We start from the raw sequence: 21,508 nt of genomic DNA, 5'->3' as shown, positions 1-21,508 counted from the left end.
TTGTAAAACCCTATTTTTATTTCTCAGTCCCAACAAAAAGTCATTTTCCCTATCAGACTTTGAGAATACTTAGGCTGGCCAAAATTTTGCAGTGCTGTTTAAATATGTTGCTTGACTTGCTAGCTGCTAAATTAATTTTAAGGAGCAGTTATAACTGCTGGCTGTCAAGGAAATTGGTTGCATTAATGAAAATTTCTCTGTTCAGCCCAACAAATTGACGACACACTGGCAATAGACAGATAAGGCTTCAGAAATTTTCATATTGATCAAGCTGAAAGCAAAATTGTCTTTTTTAATATGTATGTGATACAAAATCAGATTTGCTACCAAAATAACAAAGAATTACAGCAACTAGTAATGCAGCATGTATGATTGAAGGAACAATTAATTAACTTATAAGATACAGTTAACTTACAAGTTTACAATTACTGAAGATCAGAGAAGTGGTTAGCAAAATAGACAATGTATGTGATGAATATGTGAAGACTCACTATTCAGGTGAAGAAATATGATTGAGTCTTACAGAATTTTCTGTGTTGTGTATAAAGTAGCAAAGTAATGTTGCGTTTCTAATCTTGTATTTATAGGGTTTTTTTAAAAGTCACTTCTGTTAAAGCCTAGTTATGAGATTTAGAAAAAAATTGTTTTCACTAAATCTTTTCCTAGTTTCAAGTATTTATAGAGTTTTGCACAGAAAAAATAATAATATGGTTGTATATGAAATACCTTTGCACGCAATATTTGATTAAGGAAAGAACAAAACCTGTGCAAGATTTGTAGTTCTTCATAATGCACAGAGCCAACCAGGGAGGTCAGTTTTTATGCAGGAAAGTGTTTCTTGCCTCTAATCCAGAGGCTGCATAATGATGTGTAAAAGAAGAAGGCAGAGTTGCTTTTAAGTATATAAATGTCAACATGCTGTGACAAAGAAGTGCTGTCATTACAAGCAACAAGTAGAACATTTGAAAGGGGATAGGGAGGAACACTCTGGTTAAAAAGAATGCAAAATTATGGGAACAGTCAAAATCACAGTGAAATAATGGGACACAAGCAGAAGGAGGAAGTGAAGTCATTACACATCTTCCAGTTTAGATTTCATAGTCTCATACACACACTAAAAAGTCATTCTAGGTGTTTTCACCCGCACTCAGTCTGCCTGCGTCTTTTAGGGGCGAGACAGTGGTAACAGCATGATTTTCAAGCTCGGTGATCTAGCCTAGTGCAAGACACATTTTTTTCTTAGGGTACAGCTGGAATTATTCTCGGACAGACGTCTGCCCCTTTAAAGGTAAATAGCTAAGTAAAACCTCATGTTTGTAGTCCAGAGTTGAGCAAAAGTGTTAAATTGCTGTGGACATCAGGTTTGTTGCATGTTGTTGAGGCTGTAGCCTGTTACTCTGCAGTTTTAATTGTGCTGATGTTGTAAAGAGTAAATGATGATCCAGATATGCATTTGTGTGTGTGTGTTGCACTGTATGTTCATTGTTCCCAAATTTATTTGCACGTGACAAAAACCTAAATTAAATTTTCTCCAGGACAGCAATAGAAACAGCTGCAAACACATTTCACAAATGTACAAGTGAATGTTATGAACATGCAGTAGTAACTGACCATACAAGTCTTGTTGCTTCTGAAACAGCTGGAGTTGATTATGTGGGCATCAGCCATAACCTGGATTTTACACCAGGAGTCAACATGCAAGTGTTTCGAGTGATTATCCTTGATGATTTGGGCCAGCCTATTCTGGAAGGTCTGGAGAAGTTCGAACTAGTTCTCTGCATGCCCGCAAATGCAGTGCTTGGAGAGCCTAGCAAAACTACTGTCTTTATCAATGACACTGTCACTGACTGTAAGTATAAAGGGGGTGGGGGAGGGTTTTTCCTTTTAGTGTTTTAAGTGCACTTAGAAGGTAGAAGAGCTCTTTTGGCAGTAGCATAAATTACTATGTGTGTAAGTGCTGTGATATATCATTTACCCCAACTACATTATAAAGATGAACAGTTGTGTGCTACACCTGAAGTCAGAACACAGGGCTATAGTGCAGGTTCTTTACTCTGGCTTGTCTCCCTTCTCATTATGTACTTGAAGATACTGTTTTGGACAAGTTAACATAATAGTGGAACTGTGCCATGAGCTAAAAGTACATTTATTTATGCCTGGTCCATTAAGGCTATTTCTTTGAATGAGTATTCATTCTGAAGGTCGAGAAGCCATAGGGATTAAACTTTTTTTTCCCCTAGTAGTTATTTGACCACCAAAAATTGTAGGGAGCTAAGTTTTTCAAATAATTGTGCAGACTGCTGTTTCATGAAGCTGTAACTCTTCTAGGGGAGCATTAAGGGGGGGAAAAAAAGGTAGGTGTAAAACTTTAAACAACACTCAACACAGTGCCATTTACAGGTTCTCCAGCACTTGCTAAATAAACTGAGCTGGCTCTCAGCAGTCTCAGGTTTCTGCAAATTCACTGCACTTCAAAGACTTCAAGAAGCTATATTGTTTTAGAAAGCTCGTTCTCAAACAGAACTCTGAAGAGCAGTTACAGTTTCACTCTGAAATATTCACTTGTTGAAGTCAGTGCAAAGTATGATACTGACTTAAGTGGAGATGGAATTGTGCTCATCACCCCTTTTTGCCCTTGTGGTATCGTGCACCTACCTCCACTCTGCATCAAAGCTAAAAGAGGCTGCTTTGTAGAAAATAATCCCACAGTTCTGAAGTGGCTCAAGTGCTGGTTTTAAACAAATCACCAAGTCTTCGCTACTGTGAGAAGTCTGGTGACAGAATTGGTACCAAGTTGGCAATTAGTTGCTGTAGACTGGGAAAGTATTTGAATTCATCTAGATTCAAAATCTGTATTTAAAAAGCATGTGTAAATCTGAACCTCCTTCAGTTTATTGTAAAAGGTTAGCAAATAAAATGTTAAGTTAAAGAAAATAACTTTTTTTTTTTTTTAATTGAGGAATGTGGTTAATATTTTCTGCCCATGTATGAGGGTCCTTTTCAACTTGTGTAACGTGTTCTGTTGTCAGTACCCAAAGTCCAGTTCAAAGAACCAATGTACGTGGCAAATGAAAAAGATGAACAACTGGTGGCCCTCGTTTATCGAAGCGGTGACATTAACCATAAATCCACAGTGCGTTGCTATACTCGCCAGGGTTCTGCCCAAGTTATGATGGACTACAAGGAGAGGCCAAATACAGATGATTCTGAAGTGGTTTTTCTCCCAGGTAAGCTTTTCCCATTGGAATTAGAAAATAATGTGTTATTTTTGTCTGCCAAGTAATCTGATGGTAAATAAGAGCTAGACCTCCAGGACATTCTGGGAGTTGTTATGCCAGCTGAGCTTCTGTGGATGAAGAAGGTGGCACAGGACTATTTAACAAATAGTTTTGTGACTATGACAGCCAGCACTTTAAAAGGTTTTTATGGCCGAAGTTGGACAATAAAGAATTCAGTAATATTGAACATCTTCTGCTACACTTTTGAGCATAGCACTTGTTCATGAGAATAAGCAGGAATAACACTGATGCAGTGCCTTCAGCAGAGGAGAATGAGAGCAGCAGGTTCCTTGCCATACAACACCCTGCTGAATGCTGTAAGGGATGCTGCGTAGCTCCGACTGTGGCAGAGTCATGGGATTTTTCCCTAGCGGAGATTGACTCAAACACAACAGAAAAATTACGTGTGCCAGACAGCACTAGTCTCTGCTTCCATGTTCTCGAGACTCTCTTTTCTATGGGAAGCCTGAGAAAGTATGGGGTTTTTGTTTTGTTTTTATCCTGGTCTTTTGTACTCCCATGAAGATAATGTCTTGTTCTTGCTTCATACCTTTCTGCAGGAGAAACTGAGAAGCCCTGTGTGGTAACTCTGGAGGATGATGTAATTTATGAAGAGGAGGAGGAATTCAGATTGGTGCTTGGAACACCAAAAAGTGATTCCACATTTGGTGCTTCCATTGGGGATCAGAAAGAAACAGTGATCAAGATTAAGGATGAAGAAGACAGTGAGTTTTATGTTAATTGTTGATTATATACATAGCTGCAAATGGGAAAATGGGACTAATTCCATTCAGTGTTCGTTACAGTTTTCAAAGTACCCAGTACCAAGTTTCTCAAAAAACTGTCAAGGATTTGATTTTTATGTTTTGAATTTGCACCCTTTTAATCTATTCTGAACACATCACTGGCTCTGCCTTTTGTGGGATAATGGGAAGAGAAACTCTCTTGTTTATTTCCATTTGATTTGTTGCTCTATATGTGTTGCTTTTGTAAGAGTGTCATAAATTTGACTAAGTTGAAAGACTCGTGGATGCCTTGTGTCAAATTCACAAAAAAACCCAAAACAACCCCCCCAATATAATTGATAATGCTGTAAAATGCACTCCTTACAAGTCATAGAGAGTCACTGAAGAAAAACAGATTTATCCCATACATTTGACAAGGCCTTACAATAAATAACTTATAAAAATAACTGCTTTCTTCAAAAGCTAAACATATTTTATCTCTAAATATTCCACTTTAGACTCCACTAAAGCAAACACCGGGGGACCAGGTATTCTGCTTTTAATAATAGCTACAAACATCTATCTGAATTCCAGTTTCCAAAATATTTCACTTCAATCGTTCCAGACTGCAATCAATAAACCAAATAAATTAATACCCAGACAATCACTTTCAATTTTCAGGTTTGTTATGACCTTCTCATTTCCTTTGGACTATCCACTTTCAGATAAGGTATTTGCACTTGGTTAATTGACATGAGTAAATTATTACTATTTTTTTAATGGTCAGGTTTTTGTTGTGTTTTTTTTTTTTCTCATCTAGAACCAGTGATCAAATTTTCTGAAATAAAACACAGCATTCAGGAGCCTCAGGAACCTGGAGAAATTGCACTAGTAAGAATCCATGTTCTACGCCTCGGTGATAGCTCCAAAGTATCTGTTGTCAGAGTGCACACTAAGGATGGCTCAGCCACCTCGGGGGAGGACTACAATCCAGTGTCAGAAGGTAAGGGCTTCATTGGGTGTGGGAATGGGAAACATTAGTTTGGAAAGTGCCTTCCTGCAAATGGATGCTGGACAGGGAGCTGAATTCTTGTTTTGATACCTGAATGGTTAAGTACTGTACTTCAGACCAGGAGTTCCTGCTTCACCTTCTGTGTTTTGGAACGGGAGATCTGAGTAAGGTCTATTTTTGTTTTGGTTCTCTATTTTAAGGCAATTATCCAGATTTATTCTGCTTTCATCATCCTGCAGTATGGAAGAGAGGTCTGCCCTAAGCACTTACAGTAAGGAGTTGCCAGTGGGTAGGATGCTTTTCCTAGACAGGTCCCCTGTCTCCCAGGAAAGAGTCCAAGTCTCAAGGTTACAGACCCATATTCTCCTTCTGCGATCCACTGCATTTGGGTTTTTTTCTCCTCATAGTGATGTGGTTCTGATGGAGCGTCACCCTCACAGGAACAGTTATAGCCTGGTGGTTACGCAAACTCCCTAGAGGAGTAACTGTTTTATGGTGTTTCCCAGGGACATACAACCTTGAATGTAATTAGAGTAAAATGAACACACAAGGTCTCTCATTTCTTGAGTATTTGTGCTACTGACTAAGGGCTAGTGTCAGAAAAATAGGTACCACTTCCTCCTGACTTTTAGCAAGAAATAACAATCCCCACGTGGTCTCTGGAGGAAGGACCACAGATGCCTATTTCTAATAGACCATTCTTGTCTTGGGATTTCATGTAGATCAACATGTCTCCTAAAGACCTAATGCTAAATGTGTTGACTTTTCATTTCAAAAATGCAGTGTTTTGGATCCTGCTTAAATATGCATTACAAATGGAGCCTGAGGCAGTATACCTACTGGTATAATAATGCACCTGGGACCATTCCTTGGCATGCAGACCCGCTCTCTTGAACTTTACAACTGAAGCAGGATCTCTGCATGAAAACTGCCTCCCTGGCCCACACTAATTCTGAACTGTGTCCAGGAGTTGTTTGGAAGAAAGCTAGTTGGCTTGATGGAAAATCATGTCAGGATATTATGTTTTTATATTATTTTTAAGTCTTCCAACAAGTTATCAATATCAACTTGTATTTATTTTTTTCTGTCCAGCGAAAGTGGTTTAGTTTTACTTGGTCGTTATGCTGAAGAACAGAGGCTAACAGCTCAGTTTGCTAGTGCATTTTACTTAGAGCAAAAACACGTTATTGCAACAGAATATGTTAGTTGAACAAAATTGGCAAAGAAAACAATTGTTTGGCTCTTAATTTTGCATTAATTTGTTGTTTGGTTTTTTTTTTTTAATCAGATATTGAATTTGGAGAAGGAGAAACTGGGCATTTTGTTGAAGTAGAGATTTTGTATGATGGCATAAGAGAAATGAGAGAAGCATTTACTGTCCACCTGAAAGCTGATGAGAACATGGTAGCAGAGACACAGGTAACCACTGTTGACAGCAAAAGTTGCCATTTGTAATGATTTTTTTTTTTTTATTTGTATAAAAACATCTAAAAAAACAGCGTGCATGACGGCCTAGTATTCATACGCTCCTGTGGTTATTTTGGTGCATGCCTGTCTAAATACTGGTATAAATTAGCTGTAAATCCACACACTTTGAACAAAGTCTATAAGCATTGAATTACAAATTTTATGTGTGACCCACTATATGCTTCACAGAGAGGTTGGTACTGGAGAGCTGTCTCATTCTTTCCAAGTTAATGATATACAGCTTAGGAAAGTGTAGTGCACTAACTGGCTTGTAGAAACCTCTTCTGACTTTTCCCATTACATCAAAATATTTAAAAATATACAAAAAAGAAAGCAAGAAGCTGTGATTGGCAGGTTTTGTTTGTATTAACAGTGTCTCTAGCTGCTAGAGACCCAGTACGACAGGGAGATCAGAGATGTGGCAGCAGCAGCTGCAGCCATGCTGTGGTGCTCTGGTCACTGCTCTGTGTCACTTCATGGGCCCAAATATAGCTCTGTGAGGCCTTCTCACCCATTCCCATGGTAGGAGGGCTGTGGGCAGGGAGGAGAGCACGAATGGGGACAGATGGGCATAGATGCGTCTCCCGTTTCTTCCTTTATTTTGGTGAAGCAGAGGAGAGCATAGCAAGTGTTAGAGCTACTATGATTCTGAAGAGCACTGCCTTATATTTAAGATCTAATTTGACTCAAACACTAGCAACTTCTTACTTCAATACTATATACAGTAAATTACTACATGCAGAGAAACTATGGCCCTGGGATCCATTAAATCATGTGTATTATACCTTGATAAATTTGTAGGCCACTATTTTAAAAACAGAGGCTCTGAAGTTAACACAGAGTCTTTATACTTCAGTTGGTAAAAGCCTAAGCTGGCTGTCAAGTGAGATCAAATTGACGTGTAGGCTGAAGCTACTGCATGGTCTCTGGAATTAGTTTAGGAGAGTTTGGGGGTTTGTTTTTGTATTTTATGTTTGTGGCAAGGTTTTTGGGGGGTAGATGACTCAGGAATGAAGTTGAGCATGGGGAAGTGAGGAGGAAAGGTGGTGTTTTAATGTTTGTCTTTGTTTCTTACTACCCAAATCCACTTTAATTAGCAATAAATTAAATTAATTTTCCCCAAGTGGAGTGTGTTTTGCCTGTTAGAGTAATTGGTAAGCAATCTCCCTGCCTTTAGCTGGAAGCATGAGCTTTCTCATCCTATTTCCTCCTCCTGCCATGCTGAAGATGGGGAGTGAGTGAGCAACTGGGTGGGTGTTTGTTTGCCAAGGCTAACTTTTTTTTTTTAAGAAAAATTGGAATATTTTTATTTCCCTTTTCCTAGTGTTTGGGGAATTAATTCTTCCTTAATTTTTAGCTAGGTGCTGGTGAACAGGTTTTAAGTTGAAAACCTTTAAAAACCATGGAGGAGTGAGTCTTCCTTAATACAAGTCACCATTTTATCAAAGAATCCTGGGTAAAACCAGAATAAGCTTGGTGGTGGAAATTAAGTTGTAGGTACTACTTCTCCTTCTCCCTCTATTCCTTATTTTCAGCAGTATACATAACCTTTTCTCTCTCTCAACTCAGACGAGCAAAGCCATTGTGTACATTGAAGAAATGGACAGTGTTGCAGATGTGACGTTTCCAGCTGTGCCCCAGGTTGTCTCACTCCTGATGTATGACGATACTGCTAAGAGCACAGAGAATCCACACCCTCCAACTGGCTATCCTGTTGTCTGTGTAACGGTAAGGCTTGTTTCTGTATGCTTTATCCAACTTACTCATTTCATGCTCTAGACCATGCAAGAAAATTGAAAAAGTATTCAATTCTGGAACAAGACAACTAAAAGCAGCAGGCTGTTACTGTGTCAGAGACACTTGCATAAGTCTTTCTGGTGACCTAGCTCAGAGAATGAGAGCTTCCAAGAGAGGGTCACTAACACCCCTATCCAGTGACAGCTCTTCCTGCAGTGAGTGTTTCTTGCTGACCTAAATAGGTCTTTGTTACTGGGCTGTGCTGTCAAACTAACAACCAGTTCCAGGGGATGGCTGGGACATGTGGAATTAGGGCCAGAAAAATAGAGATTTCTAAACCCAAAGCTGAGCAGGCAGGAAGGTGAGGAGGAGATAAGTGCTGCCCAAAAAAAGGTCTGTGGCTGGGCCCTACAGAGCTTTCCAGAAAGAGTTCGCATCCTAGGCATTGTGAGCAGAGCTGTGCCATGAGCAGCTGAGCAGCAGATTTGACCAAAGTTGACTGAGCAACCTCTGGTATCAGCCATCTGTCCCGCCTGCAGGAGACCGCTCTGCCAGGCAGAGCTGGCAGAGGGACACGTACTTGTGTGCCTGCTGCTTCTGTGTAAAGCCAGGAGTTTTAAACTGTTGATCAAGGATGATTGGGGCGGGGGGGTGAAGCTGAATTTTCCACTAGCAAATATCACACATGCGTCTTCACTCCTGCTTGATTCTGTTGTGGGAGCAGCAACAGACTGCTGGGGAGGGTGCAGTTGTAAACTGGCAGCACTTTGCCAGGGATGTATGAATTCAGGCCATTCATTTTCTGTATCTAACAGTTTCTAATTTATTTAGAGGGGTTTCACACTGGGATTTCTCAAGCTAGGGTGTCTGAATTTGGGAGAACTGACTTTGATGTTTTCAAATAAGAGTTCAGTTTTTGGAGTTAGCACTAGCATTTTCCAGGTTTGCATGGCCAGAGGTGACACGTGAATTGTCACAACAACTCGCTACTGTCTGGGGTTTGGTTTTTTGTTTGTTTGTTTGTTCTTGTTTTTAATTAAAAAAGCCCTATGGCATTCATTCATGTCCCCTCAATTAAGGGGAAAATCATGTGCCTGCATAAAGGTCTTATTTTGCTGATAGAGTTCTAGTAATAAGCACGGTACTGTTAGAATAATGCTTAACAGTTTGCTTGCCTGGAGCAGGTGTAGGTAAGAATAGATAACTCCCTTTATCTTTTGTAAATGCCAACCCGTAGGCATGCAATCCCAAGTATTCAGACTATGACAAAACCGGATCCATCTGCGCCACGGAAAACATCAATGATACTCTGACCCTGTACCGCTGGCTTGTCAGTGCTCCAAGTGGGAGTGACGGTGTCACCAGCCCGATGAGGGAAGTGGACTCCAACACTTTTTTTACAAGCACCAAATCCATCTCCCTGGACTCTATATACTTCCAGGCAGGCTCCAGGCTTCAGTGTGCAGCTCGAGCTGTGAATGCCAATGGTGATGCAGGTCTGGAGCTGCTAAGTCCAATTTATACAGTAAACAGAGAGGAAGGTAAGTTGTTGATGATGGGAATTTAGGTAACCTTTCCTGGGAAAAGATGAGGTAGTGGTCTGCTACGGGGTGTTTTGTTTTAGGGCATTAGTGCTCGTACGTTAGTTAATTTTTTTTTTTTTTCATACACATATGGGACTGTTGCTAGTGAAAGGCAAAAGCATCTTGTAATCATCTCATCCGGTCTGGTATTTCAAGAGTTTGCGCCCATCATAGGTCATGTGTAAAAGATTGGTGGGTGTATGGTGATAATGATTTTTTACAGCTAATTTGACTATTGAGTAGAGCAGAATTTGACCTCCCCAGTCTTGGGGAATATACATATTTCAAATACCACCTCTATTTCCATGTGGTTTTAATTTAAACAACACAGCTACTGATACTGAGAGCAGATTGTAGATGTATTGAATTTGATGTTTTCTGAAGACCTGCAGACTAAAGACAGTTAAAATACAGGCACTGGAAAAGGATGGGGGTGTGAAATCCATGTGGAAATTCAGATATTGCAGCACTGCACACGTAACTCTGTTGAGAACTTGGGCTATGTCTCAGAAGATAAGGAAACATCCTAATTCTGGGTTTAGCCCACATCCTCAGGTTTCTTAACTGTGATCCATATCTAGATGTGTATGTCTAATCTGTTGCTTTTTTCCTCAGAAATTTAGAGGAGGAAAACACATCTTTTTGCTCAATCAGTTAGTGACTAGGACAGTTACTCAGGAGTTACTTTAAGGTCCTATTCTGCCCAAATTAAAGCAGGAGCCTGGCTTTACTGCACGTTGGGATTCAAAGGGCCAAAATGTTGGGTGTTAGAGGGTGACTCTTCTCTGTTTCTTTAGACTAAAATGTTTCATTTAGGCTCTATAATTAAATACTCACTGGGTGAGAGAAGCACTAGCTCACTGACCATGTCAAGTGGGTCACGCTGTGCTTCCTCAGCTCTCTGTTTTGTGCAGTTCAGTCCTTCTGCTACATGGAGTCCTTCACCTCCATCTCCTCCGGCCACAGTGCAAAACCCCTGGGTAGGATTGAACTATGTGGGAAGAACTGAAAAAGTTTTGTATTACCAGGGTGTTGGTGGTGGTTCTGTTGTAGTGGCAGTGGCCTGTCAACAAGACAAGACAAGGCTTGTGGAGGGAGGCAGTATTTTTTGTTAAGATCACAAGTTGGGGAGGGAAAGGGCATGTAATCCGGACTGAAATCCATCAAGGTTTTTTAGGCAGTTGTGTTCACGCTTAGTGGCTGAAAAGAAGCTCCTTTGAGACTTCCCATCATAAGGAAGTTAGGCAGTAGCCTATGAAGTTTTCAAGGTTCTTGAGGCTCCTAAGTGTTAGATTTAGAGGTCTAAAGTGGCCATTATGCACTGAGGGTCCTCTGTGGATTTACCGCTATGCTCCTAAAGTGCCAGTTCTTTGTGTAATTTAATCAGAAATTATCTTTGTCTCAGTCATACACAGAAAAAGAAAGAACCTGAAATCCCTCTCCAGTGTAAGTGGTGGACCCTGCAGAATGGCACAAACTGCCCCTGTGTATTTTAGTTAGCTGTTGTCTGCAAGATGTTGGCTCCCCTCGGGCAGCCTGGTTTTTGTGGCAAGAGCTCAGGTGTGGTTGTGAACCACCCTGCCCTTCACCTCAGTAAGTGATGGCTGCCAAGGTGAATGCTGATGTAAAGTTGCCATCTCCCCATTTCTAGGGAGGAAGTACAAATCCTTCTCAGGAAGAGGTCAGGTTTCTCAGCCGCTGCTGGGTATTGAAGGGTTTCCATACTTCTGCCCTTGCCTCTCTGGAAAAGGACCTCTTGGCCCTAGGAGTCAGACCAGGCAGCATGGGCGGAGCTGTGAGGATCTCCCTAATTAGCGTGTCGACATTTCTGCATTTTTCTGACCTAGCTCTACGGACAGACATCTCCAAGCTGGTTAACACAGATATGACACAGTTTAGCAGGCATCTCACAACCTGTCTTTCCCCTTTGCTCAGGTCTTTGCCAACCTCGCATCCCAGGAACAGTGGGAGCAGAACCTTTCTCAGCTAAAATTCGCTACACGGGTCCAGATGATCCTGACCATCCCAATCTGATCCGCCTAACAGTCACAATGCCCCATATGGATGGTAAGCATCAAGTGGTGAGACTAACCGCTTAAATAACACACACTGCTTTGGACTTTCCCTCTCCCACACGTTTGTCTCCACAGTTGTTTGCTGCATTGTGGCAGAACCATGAATAATCCATATTTAATGAACAACTTGCCAACTGCAAGGTTGACATATGAAAGAAACATTGGGCATCCTTAACTCCTATGTTTCCTGACTCCAGCTCTAAAAATATGTTCATAAGAAGTTAATGAATACTGCATTTGGTCTTTTCCATTCAGGCTGTTAATGGGTCATGTGACGTTTATGTTTTAGGAATGCTGCCAGTTATCTCCACGCGCCCCTTATCCAACTTTGAGCTAACACTTAGCCCAGACGGCACTCGTGTGGGACACCACAAGTGCTCCAACCTACTAGACTATAATGAGATCCAGACCAAACATGGGTTTATTACAGAGGAAACGAAGAACCCCAAAGTGGTTGGAGAAACGTCACCTTACCAGTACAGCAGTGCTCTGAGGTCTGCCAAAACCTTGCGTTTCTACCGGAACCTCAACCTTGAGGCTTGCCTTTGGGAGTTCAACAGTTACTACGATATGTCTGAGCTGCTGACGGACTGCAGTGGCTCCATTGGCATAGATGGGCAGGTATGTGGCACTGAAGCTCCTTCCTCTCCCAACAGGAGGCTTTGGAAGCACAAGTCCGACAAAGTGTTATTAACGATTGCATGAGAAAGGATGTAGTCACTATGCAGGCAGTTTGATATGTGTTCCTTTAGCACAAATGTTTTCAGAAGTACAGATTTGTTCCTTTGCACTGTATTTCTGTGCACAGACACGATTCATCTTCTCGGTAATTAAGCACAGCTTACTGCATTGCTGTTGCTCCTAGTCTAGATTTTAGAAACTCTGCTTTTTTGACACAAAGAGCTTTTCCAAACTGTGTACATGCTTGTGCTATCACCCAAAGCCTGTGTAGCAGCATATTCAAAGAAGAAGCTACAAATTTATTGCCTTATAGAAGTAAACCATATGTGTAAAGTATGCTATTGACCCTGGAAGTGTGTTCTAAGGCTACACAAAAATATACTTTTTTACAAAATAACCCAAGACACTTTTCTAATTAGAAGCTTTTATTTCGGTTTACAGTGTTTGGGCTTTAGGCAGAGCTGCCAAGTAGGTGAGATTTTATAAACAGAAGCTTGGTTGATAAGGAACAAACACACATGTAATTTTCCTGCGTAAAACAGGCCATCGTTCCAGGCCTGTGATACAAATTACATCAACATCGATCACAGAGCAGGCACGTTGGCTCCCCTGTGCAGTGTCTGACAGCACGTTGCGTTTACTTGGAAGATAACCCAACGCGCAAGCACCCTACAGCAATTGCGCTTACGTTAGAGGAAATTCCAGGGGTCTGTAGAGCCTCTGTGCTGACTCCACCTTGAATCAGCCTTGGCTCAGTAGCTTGATGCTTCCCGTTCCGTAGGTGCTCAACTGTTACCTTCTCAATTGATTCTGAGTGGCCAAAGAAGATTTATTTACTAATTATCTGCTTGGCTGCCCATTCTGGTTGCTTGGTAGAGAGAGACCTTCTTAACTCAGGCCATAGTTTTAAATCGCAGTGTTTCAGGGTGCCATAATCCATAGAGTTCAATCTATTGTAAAGACAGGACTCATTTCTAAATTCGTGTTTGATTTCTGAATGCCTAAGGGATCTGGTGGTTCTGATCTGGAATTTTAATTTAAACCACCTTCAGTTTCTATGGAGTTTGTTTGAAGGCTTTTATCTTTAGATGGTCCTTATTTTGGAGAGGTACGAACCCTGTTAATGTTAAACCGGTAAAGGTTTGAGGACGCTATCAAGTGAGGTGATTTGCAGGACCTGAAATAATAGTGATGTCAGTAACAGACGTAAAATGTCTCTGTGCAGGTTTATTTGCTTAGGTGTAAAGAGCGCAATTCATGAGAATGCAAGGTTGGCAGTGAAAGTCATTTTTTTTTCAGGTTGCATGCAGTAACCTGGTACCTCAATGTTTTTCAGGTCTTAAATCTGGTGCAGTCGTATGTAACTCTACGGGTGCCTCTCTCTGTCTCCTATGTCTTCCACTCCCCTGCTGCTGTTGGTGGCTGGCAACATTTTGATTTGCAGTCTGAACTGAGACTCACCTTTGTGTACGACACAGCTATCCTGTGGAAGGATGGGATAGGCAGCCCTCCTGAATCAGAGCTCCAAGGTGAGCTGTTTCAGATGCCATCATTTCTAAACTCTGTCCTATTCAACGTTTTGATGATGGGAGATGTGTGGTCAATAACTCAATGCTTTTTAGCCTTCAGAATCTTCAAAGCAGTAACAGCACGCTGACTCTGTCGATTAAAACACCCACCCAAAGGGCAGTGTTTTGTTTTTAATGCCATATGTTACTAAACTAGAAGTTTTGAATCTTCCCTCAATTGCATGCTGCTTTTAATCTATAAAAAATTAGATAAATTAGCATACGGACCAACTCTAAAGCAGACGTTATTATGGAGAGGTAGACTCCAGTGCTGAACTGGTACACGGTTACAGGGCAACAGAAGCACTTACATAGTCCTGTGCAGGGGAAGTGCCTGCAAAAGGGACCTTACTGGGGTAAGCATCCTTGGTGTCCGTGTGACAAAAAGTGCCAGACCCCTTCTTTCTCCTGCCTGCACTCTGTTATATCAGCATATGTGGATATACTTCAGGTGACTCTGGTTTTACGTCAGCAAAAGGGAGGAAAAAAAAAATCTGCCTTAATGGATTGTACTTTTAGCAAGTATAAATGAGTGCATTTCTTCTGAAGTTGGTAGGTTTGGACATCTGTCTCAAAACAATCGTTGTGACAGGGTTTCATATCTGTGAAGAGCACCAGGGTTTAGGTAAAGTGTTTCAGACCTCCAGATGCAGAAAATATATGAAGAGCCTTCCCTTAAAAATGCACTTGGGAAATGGTGGTAGTAAAATGGTTGGCTTTTCCTCCCTAGGCTCCCTCTATCCCATGAGTATGCGGATCAATGATGAAGGGCGACTAGTGGTGAACTTCCGAACAGAGATTCATTTCCGGGGCCAGCTGGTGATGTCCCACCCAGGTGCGTACCTGGCCTGTCCACCTGCGCTAGCCAGAGTATCTGTAGTGCTGTCTACCTGGCACGAGGAGAAAGGTATCACAGGAAAGGGTCTGTCTCAGTGTAAAAGGGGAATAAGTAACTGAGGTACTTCCTTTTCTGGAGTGTAAGTTAGTTTCTTTTCATTCTCTTGCTTCTATGCTTTTGTGTGCTGATTTTATACTATGCCAGGCATTGTTATTAATTACGGCCAAATTATAATTTGCCTTTTATTCTTTCAGGAACATCTCTGGCATCAATGGTGATGTCTGCTGACCACCCTGGCCTCACGTTTACGCTCAGTCTGTTACGAAGCGAGCCGACCTTCCACCAGCCTGTGCAGCAGTGGAGTTTTATCTCTGACTTTGCTGTGAGTTTGCATTCAGACTTGAATTTAGGGAAGCAAAGGGAATGTCAGTTTTTAACATATTTTCCATGCAGTCGTCAGCACTATGAGATCAATAGACATGAACTCATTTGGATGCAGTCGCTTATTTTTGTTACATAATGAACAGTCTGAAGTCCCTGGTGTCTCTGGAGCTTGAGTCCAAAGGCCTGAACCCATGCTCCCGCTAGTGCTAACCGGCACCATTCATTGAGCAGGCCAGTGCTGGAGTTGTGGCCTCTTTTGAAGAATTTGCCTTAACGTTATCGCCCTTGGCATTGCCAGGAAACTGTGATCCAGGAGTTGCTGCTGCTGTTCTGAGATATGATAGATTTTTCCCCCATATGTGGCAAAGCCGCTGAGCTCCTGCTGAGCTCAGGAGTCAGCGGCAACTACTGTGGCCCCAAAGCCTGTGTCTCTAATAGCGCAGAAGAGGCCTGCTTAAAAGTGTCTTGCTTCTGTGAGTGGGATACAGCTCAGTTACTCAGCTCTTGCTGAGCTGGCAGAAAGGAGCCCTTTGCATTCACTAAAAATCTGGCCAAAATCATCTTCTCTTCAGAGAGATTTAGTATGTTAGATTTGAACACTGATATGTTTGATTCCTACTACCATCGCAGCAAGGTCAGTCCCTCAAAGGCCTGATAGTAGGTATTAGTCCTCATTTTACAGAGAGGTAGGGAGACACAGCACGTGTCAGTGCCTTGCCTGTGCTGCTGAAGTGCACTGACGATGTTGGTGCACACACTTCCTGCGTGAGGTAAAGCACCGTGATGGTAAACAGCAATGTCCAAGTTTGTGAAAGTGTTTAGGATGCTGCTGGGAATTCAGCTTGGCCTCAGGGGCAATGTGAGCTGAAAAAGTGATTGTTCGGAGACTGTGGAGAAATGCTAATTTCTCTAATCTTCTCCCAGGTACGAGATTACTCAGGCACTTACACTGTGAAATTCATCCCTTGTACTGCTGCGCCCGGTCAGCAATATGCCTTTCCTGTCATCTGCAACCCACGGGACCCAATTACATTTGATATGGACATCAGGTTCCAACAGGTACACCATTTTACTTAGGACTTAAACATTTTTCCGTGACGCCTCATGGGCAAAACCAGCCAAAAGCAAATTTAGGCTGAAAGGCAGCTGTTCTGTAACTGCTGAAAGAGATGTTCTGGCATAGGCCATCGGGTACCAGTTGTCAAGAGAAAATCATGGGGTGTTTCAGATGGCTCTAGATCTCATCTTCTCAGGTGAGATAAAATCAAGCTAAATTAATGTTTTTCCAGTAATTAAAACCTTATTTTTCCATTTATTTACCTCATAGTCCAGCCTGTTCCCAAGTATTGTGCTGCTTCTTTTTCAGGAAGGCGGGGGCTGAAAGGGGAAGGAATTTTAGTTCTAAGTGAGATTGTTTTCAAAAATAACTTCTAGTTCTGAGATTGTTGAATCTCAGTTTTAAAAATCATAATAGAATTGTATCAAGAAGGTCTTTTTCTCAAGCAGTGGGAACCACTTCATTCAGAGTTAGTGTGGCAACTTTCCTGTGTATACTAAAGCCAAAAAAAAAAAAAAGCAGCATATCAAGTAGCAGTAGCTTACTATTGTAGACTGTTACGAAGACCAGATTTTCTGTTGCAGTTAGCTTGAGGAATGACTTGAATAGCATTTGGAGACCAAGGACTCTAAATCTGAGACTTAACTTCCAGTGAACATACCAAACATTTTAAAACTTCTTAGCATGACGTTGCGTCCTTCAGTCGATACATAAAAAATGACCTGATTTTTTTTTTTTCCCCAAAAAGTACTGGATACCTCAGAAGCCTTGTCAGTGTCGGTCAGAGCCGTTCAGCCCTTTTGACCATTAGAGTTGCTCTTTAGCCTTCTGCTTCATTATCCAGTTGCGTGACCTATGTAGCAAATGTGGAGACAACTGCATTACCCGCATGTCTCAGTCCTCTTTGCTCAAACAATTGGTGTTGAATTGAAATGTTGTTAGTTTAATTTAAAGATACTGCTTCAGCAATAGTCTTCCTGCTGCCACCTTGTAACGCAGGACATGAATGCTACACAGGAAAAGGAAAATGATTTGATGAGGAAGGAAATAACCGGAGTTGTGGTGGCAGTTGCATATTAAGTTAATTTTGCGCTTCTGTCTATGTAATCACACCCTTATGACTGTTACCCGTAGATGCTGGATATATTGTGGTCAACAAGATTAAATAGTGGCGTGAGACAATTTATTTCTTTACCTTCTGTGCTGGAGAGCCATTTGCCTTCTGTTCCCCTCTGCACCTCCCTGGCATTACACATGCGGTGGGTCTCCCAGCACTCCGGAGTGTCGGAGTCCCGGGGCAGGCACAGACCGGCAGCTTGGTGCCAGCTTCCTCCATCCAAATGTGCTGGGCTCTGCTGGGCTCCCGCAGCCGTGAGGTGTTTGCGGTGGGCAAGGCAGAAAGGTGGTGACTGGGAGCGACCTACCATTGCACCAGAGGAGTTAGCCTGCTCGCAGGGCAGCTCCTGTGTTGTCACCACATGTGGGCTGTGGCCAGGTTACTTTTCTGGGCAAACGGCAGGCAGCTTCTAGGTTGCAAGTGGAACATGCACAGTGCAGCCGGGGCTAAGTAGGGGCAGATGAGGTTTCCCGTCCTGTGCTCGTTGGTTTGAATATGCAGATTGTTGTTCAGAGTAGGGGAAACAAGTTGGTGTTGAGCTAAGTTCTAGCCCTGATCTAGTTTTATTGGCCTCTTGCCCACAGCCCTATTCTCCCAGTAACTTTGGCAAGTGTCACATTGCTGTCCCGTATCTGAGGAAATGGATATCTTTTGCTGTTTTACTTGGCAACACTGAAATAAAGCACTACAATTGTGTATTTTAAGGGGTCGTGATGAGAAGCGCAACAGGAGGTTTATGTTTGTATATAGGAGGATTCTTGTAAATGCTTTGTACTGCTGGAAGGTTTGATCAGCACGTCACTACTATGGCAGTGGTGTACAATGATCATTGTGAAGCTACAACCAAGGCATTTTTTTGATCATTTAATTTCACTTTTCACCACAGGTCAGTGACCCAGTGGCAGCAGAGTTCAGTCTAAATACTCAAATGTTTCTGCTGTCCAAAAAGGAGCTTTGGATATCTGATGGATCAATGGGATTTGGAGAAGGAGCTGATGTAGCCTTTACCAAAGGTAAAAAGTCAATTGTACATTCAGCATATTATGAAAGCTAAAACAGAACCACTTTTAACAGGAGCTGAATATGTATTTTACTAGTTTTATAACCCCTACATGGTCTACATATTTCCACTGCAGAAAAGTAAAATACGGAAGCACTAGAATATGATGTAATTTAGTGTAATTGAAACAGGCTTTGGTTCTGTTCATGGGGTCTGAGAGGAAAAGCATTCCAAAGGTAGGTGCAGCATTTAGGTGCATATATCTGAAACTGCAGTTCTGAAAACTCTTACTCAGTTACTGCGTAATCACAGATTCCCCTCACTCTGGTTGTTTTGCTTTGAAGCTACCCACACTGGAACTTTTTGCCCCATTTTGAGGGGGCTAAGTAATTTCAGTGCTTAGGTTATTCTAGTCAGAAATGCAGGAATTGAATACTTGTACACCTGAGGCTCCTTGACGTAGTCATGCAGCTGTTCTCAATTGCAGCCTGGATGCACAGTAACTGCAGCTGGCTTCAGCCAAGCTGCTCAGACTCAGTCTTGATTATTTTTTTTTTAGTTCTGGCCCAGGGCAGGTGCTCTCTCACACTGTACTCACTCACTTACTGGAGCTGTTACCAGGTTCCAGGGAAGACTCCTGGTAATGGCAGTACTGGACCAGAAATAATTTTGGTTTTAATTGGTCCCTTATTTGAGTTATCAGTCTGAAACCCAAATGTCCTGTTAAGAACTTTATTTTGCTTCATATAATGCTATCAGGTTGGGTGGTTTCTTATATGTGAATATGGGTTGCCCTCTAGTGAAGAGAAGGGAAAAGCTTGCTTAAAAAAGAGCTGCACTGTAAATATCGCACGTCAGTAGGAATTGTAACAGAAAGTAAGACGAAAGCCCATGATAAATCAGTAGTAACAGTCATGGAACATACTGTTTTCAGATGCAAAGGGAAATACACTTAAAGCTAGATAATTCCTGTCCTGAGAATTTTTAAGAACAATGGTTGGTAATAACTTGATTTAATAATTTTAAATTGACTGGTATAATGTAAAATGTGTTTATCTGCTTTACTAGGATCTGAAATCTATGGCCGAGTGATGGTGGATCCAGTTCAGAATCTCGGTGACTCCTTCAGCTGCAACATCGAGAAGGTGTTCCTTTGCACTGGTGCCGATGGGTACGTGCCCAAGTACAGCCCAGACAATCAGGAATACGGATGCCTGGCTGACTCACCCTCCCTCTTGTACAGATTCAAGATCCTGGTACGTAAACAGTTACGGTAGCATGCATTTTTAGATCCCTGATGTCCATGTGAATCTGGAAATACTAAACTTACTTCCTTTAGGATAAAGCTCAACCTGAGACACAAGCAAGAGCCTTTGGAAACCTGGAGTTTCATGCTACGTTAGCAGCTGATCATGCAGATGCTTTTCCTCTAGTAAAACAGCCTGGTTCTGATGGTTTCAGCCTGTCATCTGCTCCACTCTTCCAGGTAAGTTGTCTGAGAAGTATATCACAGAAATTCCTTCATGCTAAAAGACGATGGAGGTGGAGAACAGAGCTTGGAGGTAATCATGGGCGCTATGTTAGTCAGTGACAGACTTCAACAACACATTTACTTTGTTCCCTCTCCCTAACAGTGTAGAAACAATGACAGCACTGCTTTGTAACATGGAGCTGCCCTTCTGCAGCCTTGCTGTTACTGCAGACATGTCCACCTGTGACTGGGAGCAGAAGTCACTGGTTTAACTTACCGTGGGGTTCTTTTTACATAGGAGAAAATGAAGAAATTAGACTTGATTTTCTTGCAACTGGGGAAGAATAAAAAGGTAATTGGTTTGTATATGATATGAAATAAAAAAAGAGAACTATGCATTCTGCTTTAAGTCCTGAAGTCTTTTTTTGGTCTCCTGAAGTGGGGTTGTTCTTGCCTAAATTGACTGGTGTTTTCCTAGGTAAATGAAGTAGCCTTTCTGCATTAACACTAGAAAGAAATAGGCTCTCTTAGAATATAGTTTATCTGACCTACTTCAGCAGTCTGCTTAAGAAAGATTAATCCTATCTATCTCCAAGTGCCTAGTTCTGCTGTTGACTTTAATTAGACACATTTGGCAGCAAACTTGGGACATCTGTCTGGATGCATCTGATGCTTGGTGTTTCACAGTTTGTAGTAAATATGCATGATGGGGTTGTTCTGGTTTGTTGGGGTTTTATGTGTTTGTTTTGTTTTGTTTTTTTTTTTTAAGGTGGCAGCTGGCCGAGAATGGTACATTCACACTATTTACACGGTCCAATCGAAGGAAAATGCACGCAGGCACAATGGCAAAAGAAGTCTTGACTACCACCATGCGTTGTCCTCTGCTAAAGGAAGAGTTAGCACCACAGCCTTCAAACGCAGCAGAAGAGCCAACCCAGACGCCCCAGTCTTCATGCAAGACATTGGAGCAGATAAAAACAGGGGCACGAATATTCAGCATATCGCACTTGACCGTTCTGACAAAGCTGTCATCATCCAGAAGGATGTGGTCCTAGCTGGTGCGCCGCATCACAGGCCAGCTCTGGAAATCACAAGCAGGGACTCTGGAACCAGTATTGTACCCGTTACGGGAGGCTTGACGGGACTGCTCTTTCTGATCTGCACTGCGGTTGTAACTCTTTTTTTGTTGCAGCAGAGGAACCGGCTCTCTGCTGGGAAAAGCAAAGCACCCATCAGCCACTCCGGTAGCAGTGACACCATGACCGCACCGCAGAGCAGCAGTGACAGTTCAGAAGTCTAGCCAATTTCTTGGGTGTGCTTGTCTTTTAACATGTAATATTTCACCAAAAAGCAGACTCTCAAATCTAGCTCTTGGCTGACTCCTTTGCACAGACAATTGGCTGCCCTGGTTCAAATGCTGGTTCAGTTATTTGTAACGGGCTGCTATTTCTGACAGGGCTGGTGTACTAGGTTCATGCGTGAGTGACTTACAGGATTCAAACTAGTACTCTATGC

General features: G+C 42.0%; 1 protein-coding gene across 1 annotated transcript in view; it reads left to right on the top strand.

Annotated features, from left to right (window-relative positions):
• Window positions 1-21,293, top strand: part of FREM3 (FRAS1 related extracellular matrix 3) — a 70,540-nt gene extending 49,247 nt beyond the window's left edge. The window contains exons 8-24 of the mRNA XM_059826735.1: window positions 1,640-1,849; window positions 3,030-3,227; window positions 3,839-4,003; window positions 4,824-5,006; window positions 6,304-6,434; window positions 8,052-8,210; window positions 9,457-9,760; window positions 11,738-11,869; window positions 12,167-12,498; window positions 13,895-14,087; window positions 14,857-14,961; window positions 15,219-15,346; window positions 16,273-16,407; window positions 18,409-18,535; window positions 19,591-19,778; window positions 19,862-20,008; window positions 20,763-21,293. Of these exons, the coding sequence (XP_059682718.1) occupies window positions 1,640-1,849; window positions 3,030-3,227; window positions 3,839-4,003; window positions 4,824-5,006; window positions 6,304-6,434; window positions 8,052-8,210; window positions 9,457-9,760; window positions 11,738-11,869; window positions 12,167-12,498; window positions 13,895-14,087; window positions 14,857-14,961; window positions 15,219-15,346; window positions 16,273-16,407; window positions 18,409-18,535; window positions 19,591-19,778; window positions 19,862-20,008; window positions 20,763-21,293 (3,368 nt within the window). The remainder of the gene's footprint in view (window positions 1-1,639; window positions 1,850-3,029; window positions 3,228-3,838; window positions 4,004-4,823; window positions 5,007-6,303; window positions 6,435-8,051; window positions 8,211-9,456; window positions 9,761-11,737; window positions 11,870-12,166; window positions 12,499-13,894; window positions 14,088-14,856; window positions 14,962-15,218; window positions 15,347-16,272; window positions 16,408-18,408; window positions 18,536-19,590; window positions 19,779-19,861; window positions 20,009-20,762) is intronic.
• The last annotated feature ends 215 nt before the right edge of the window (window positions 21,294-21,508 follow it).

Source organism: Gavia stellata, chromosome 19 (assembly GCF_030936135.1).
Source record: "Gavia stellata isolate bGavSte3 chromosome 19, bGavSte3.hap2, whole genome shotgun sequence".
NCBI classification, from domain to species: domain Eukaryota; kingdom Metazoa; phylum Chordata; class Aves; order Gaviiformes; family Gaviidae; genus Gavia; species Gavia stellata.
The sequence above is the reverse complement of the archived record's forward strand: the minus strand, read 5'-3'. Positions and strand labels throughout refer to the sequence as shown.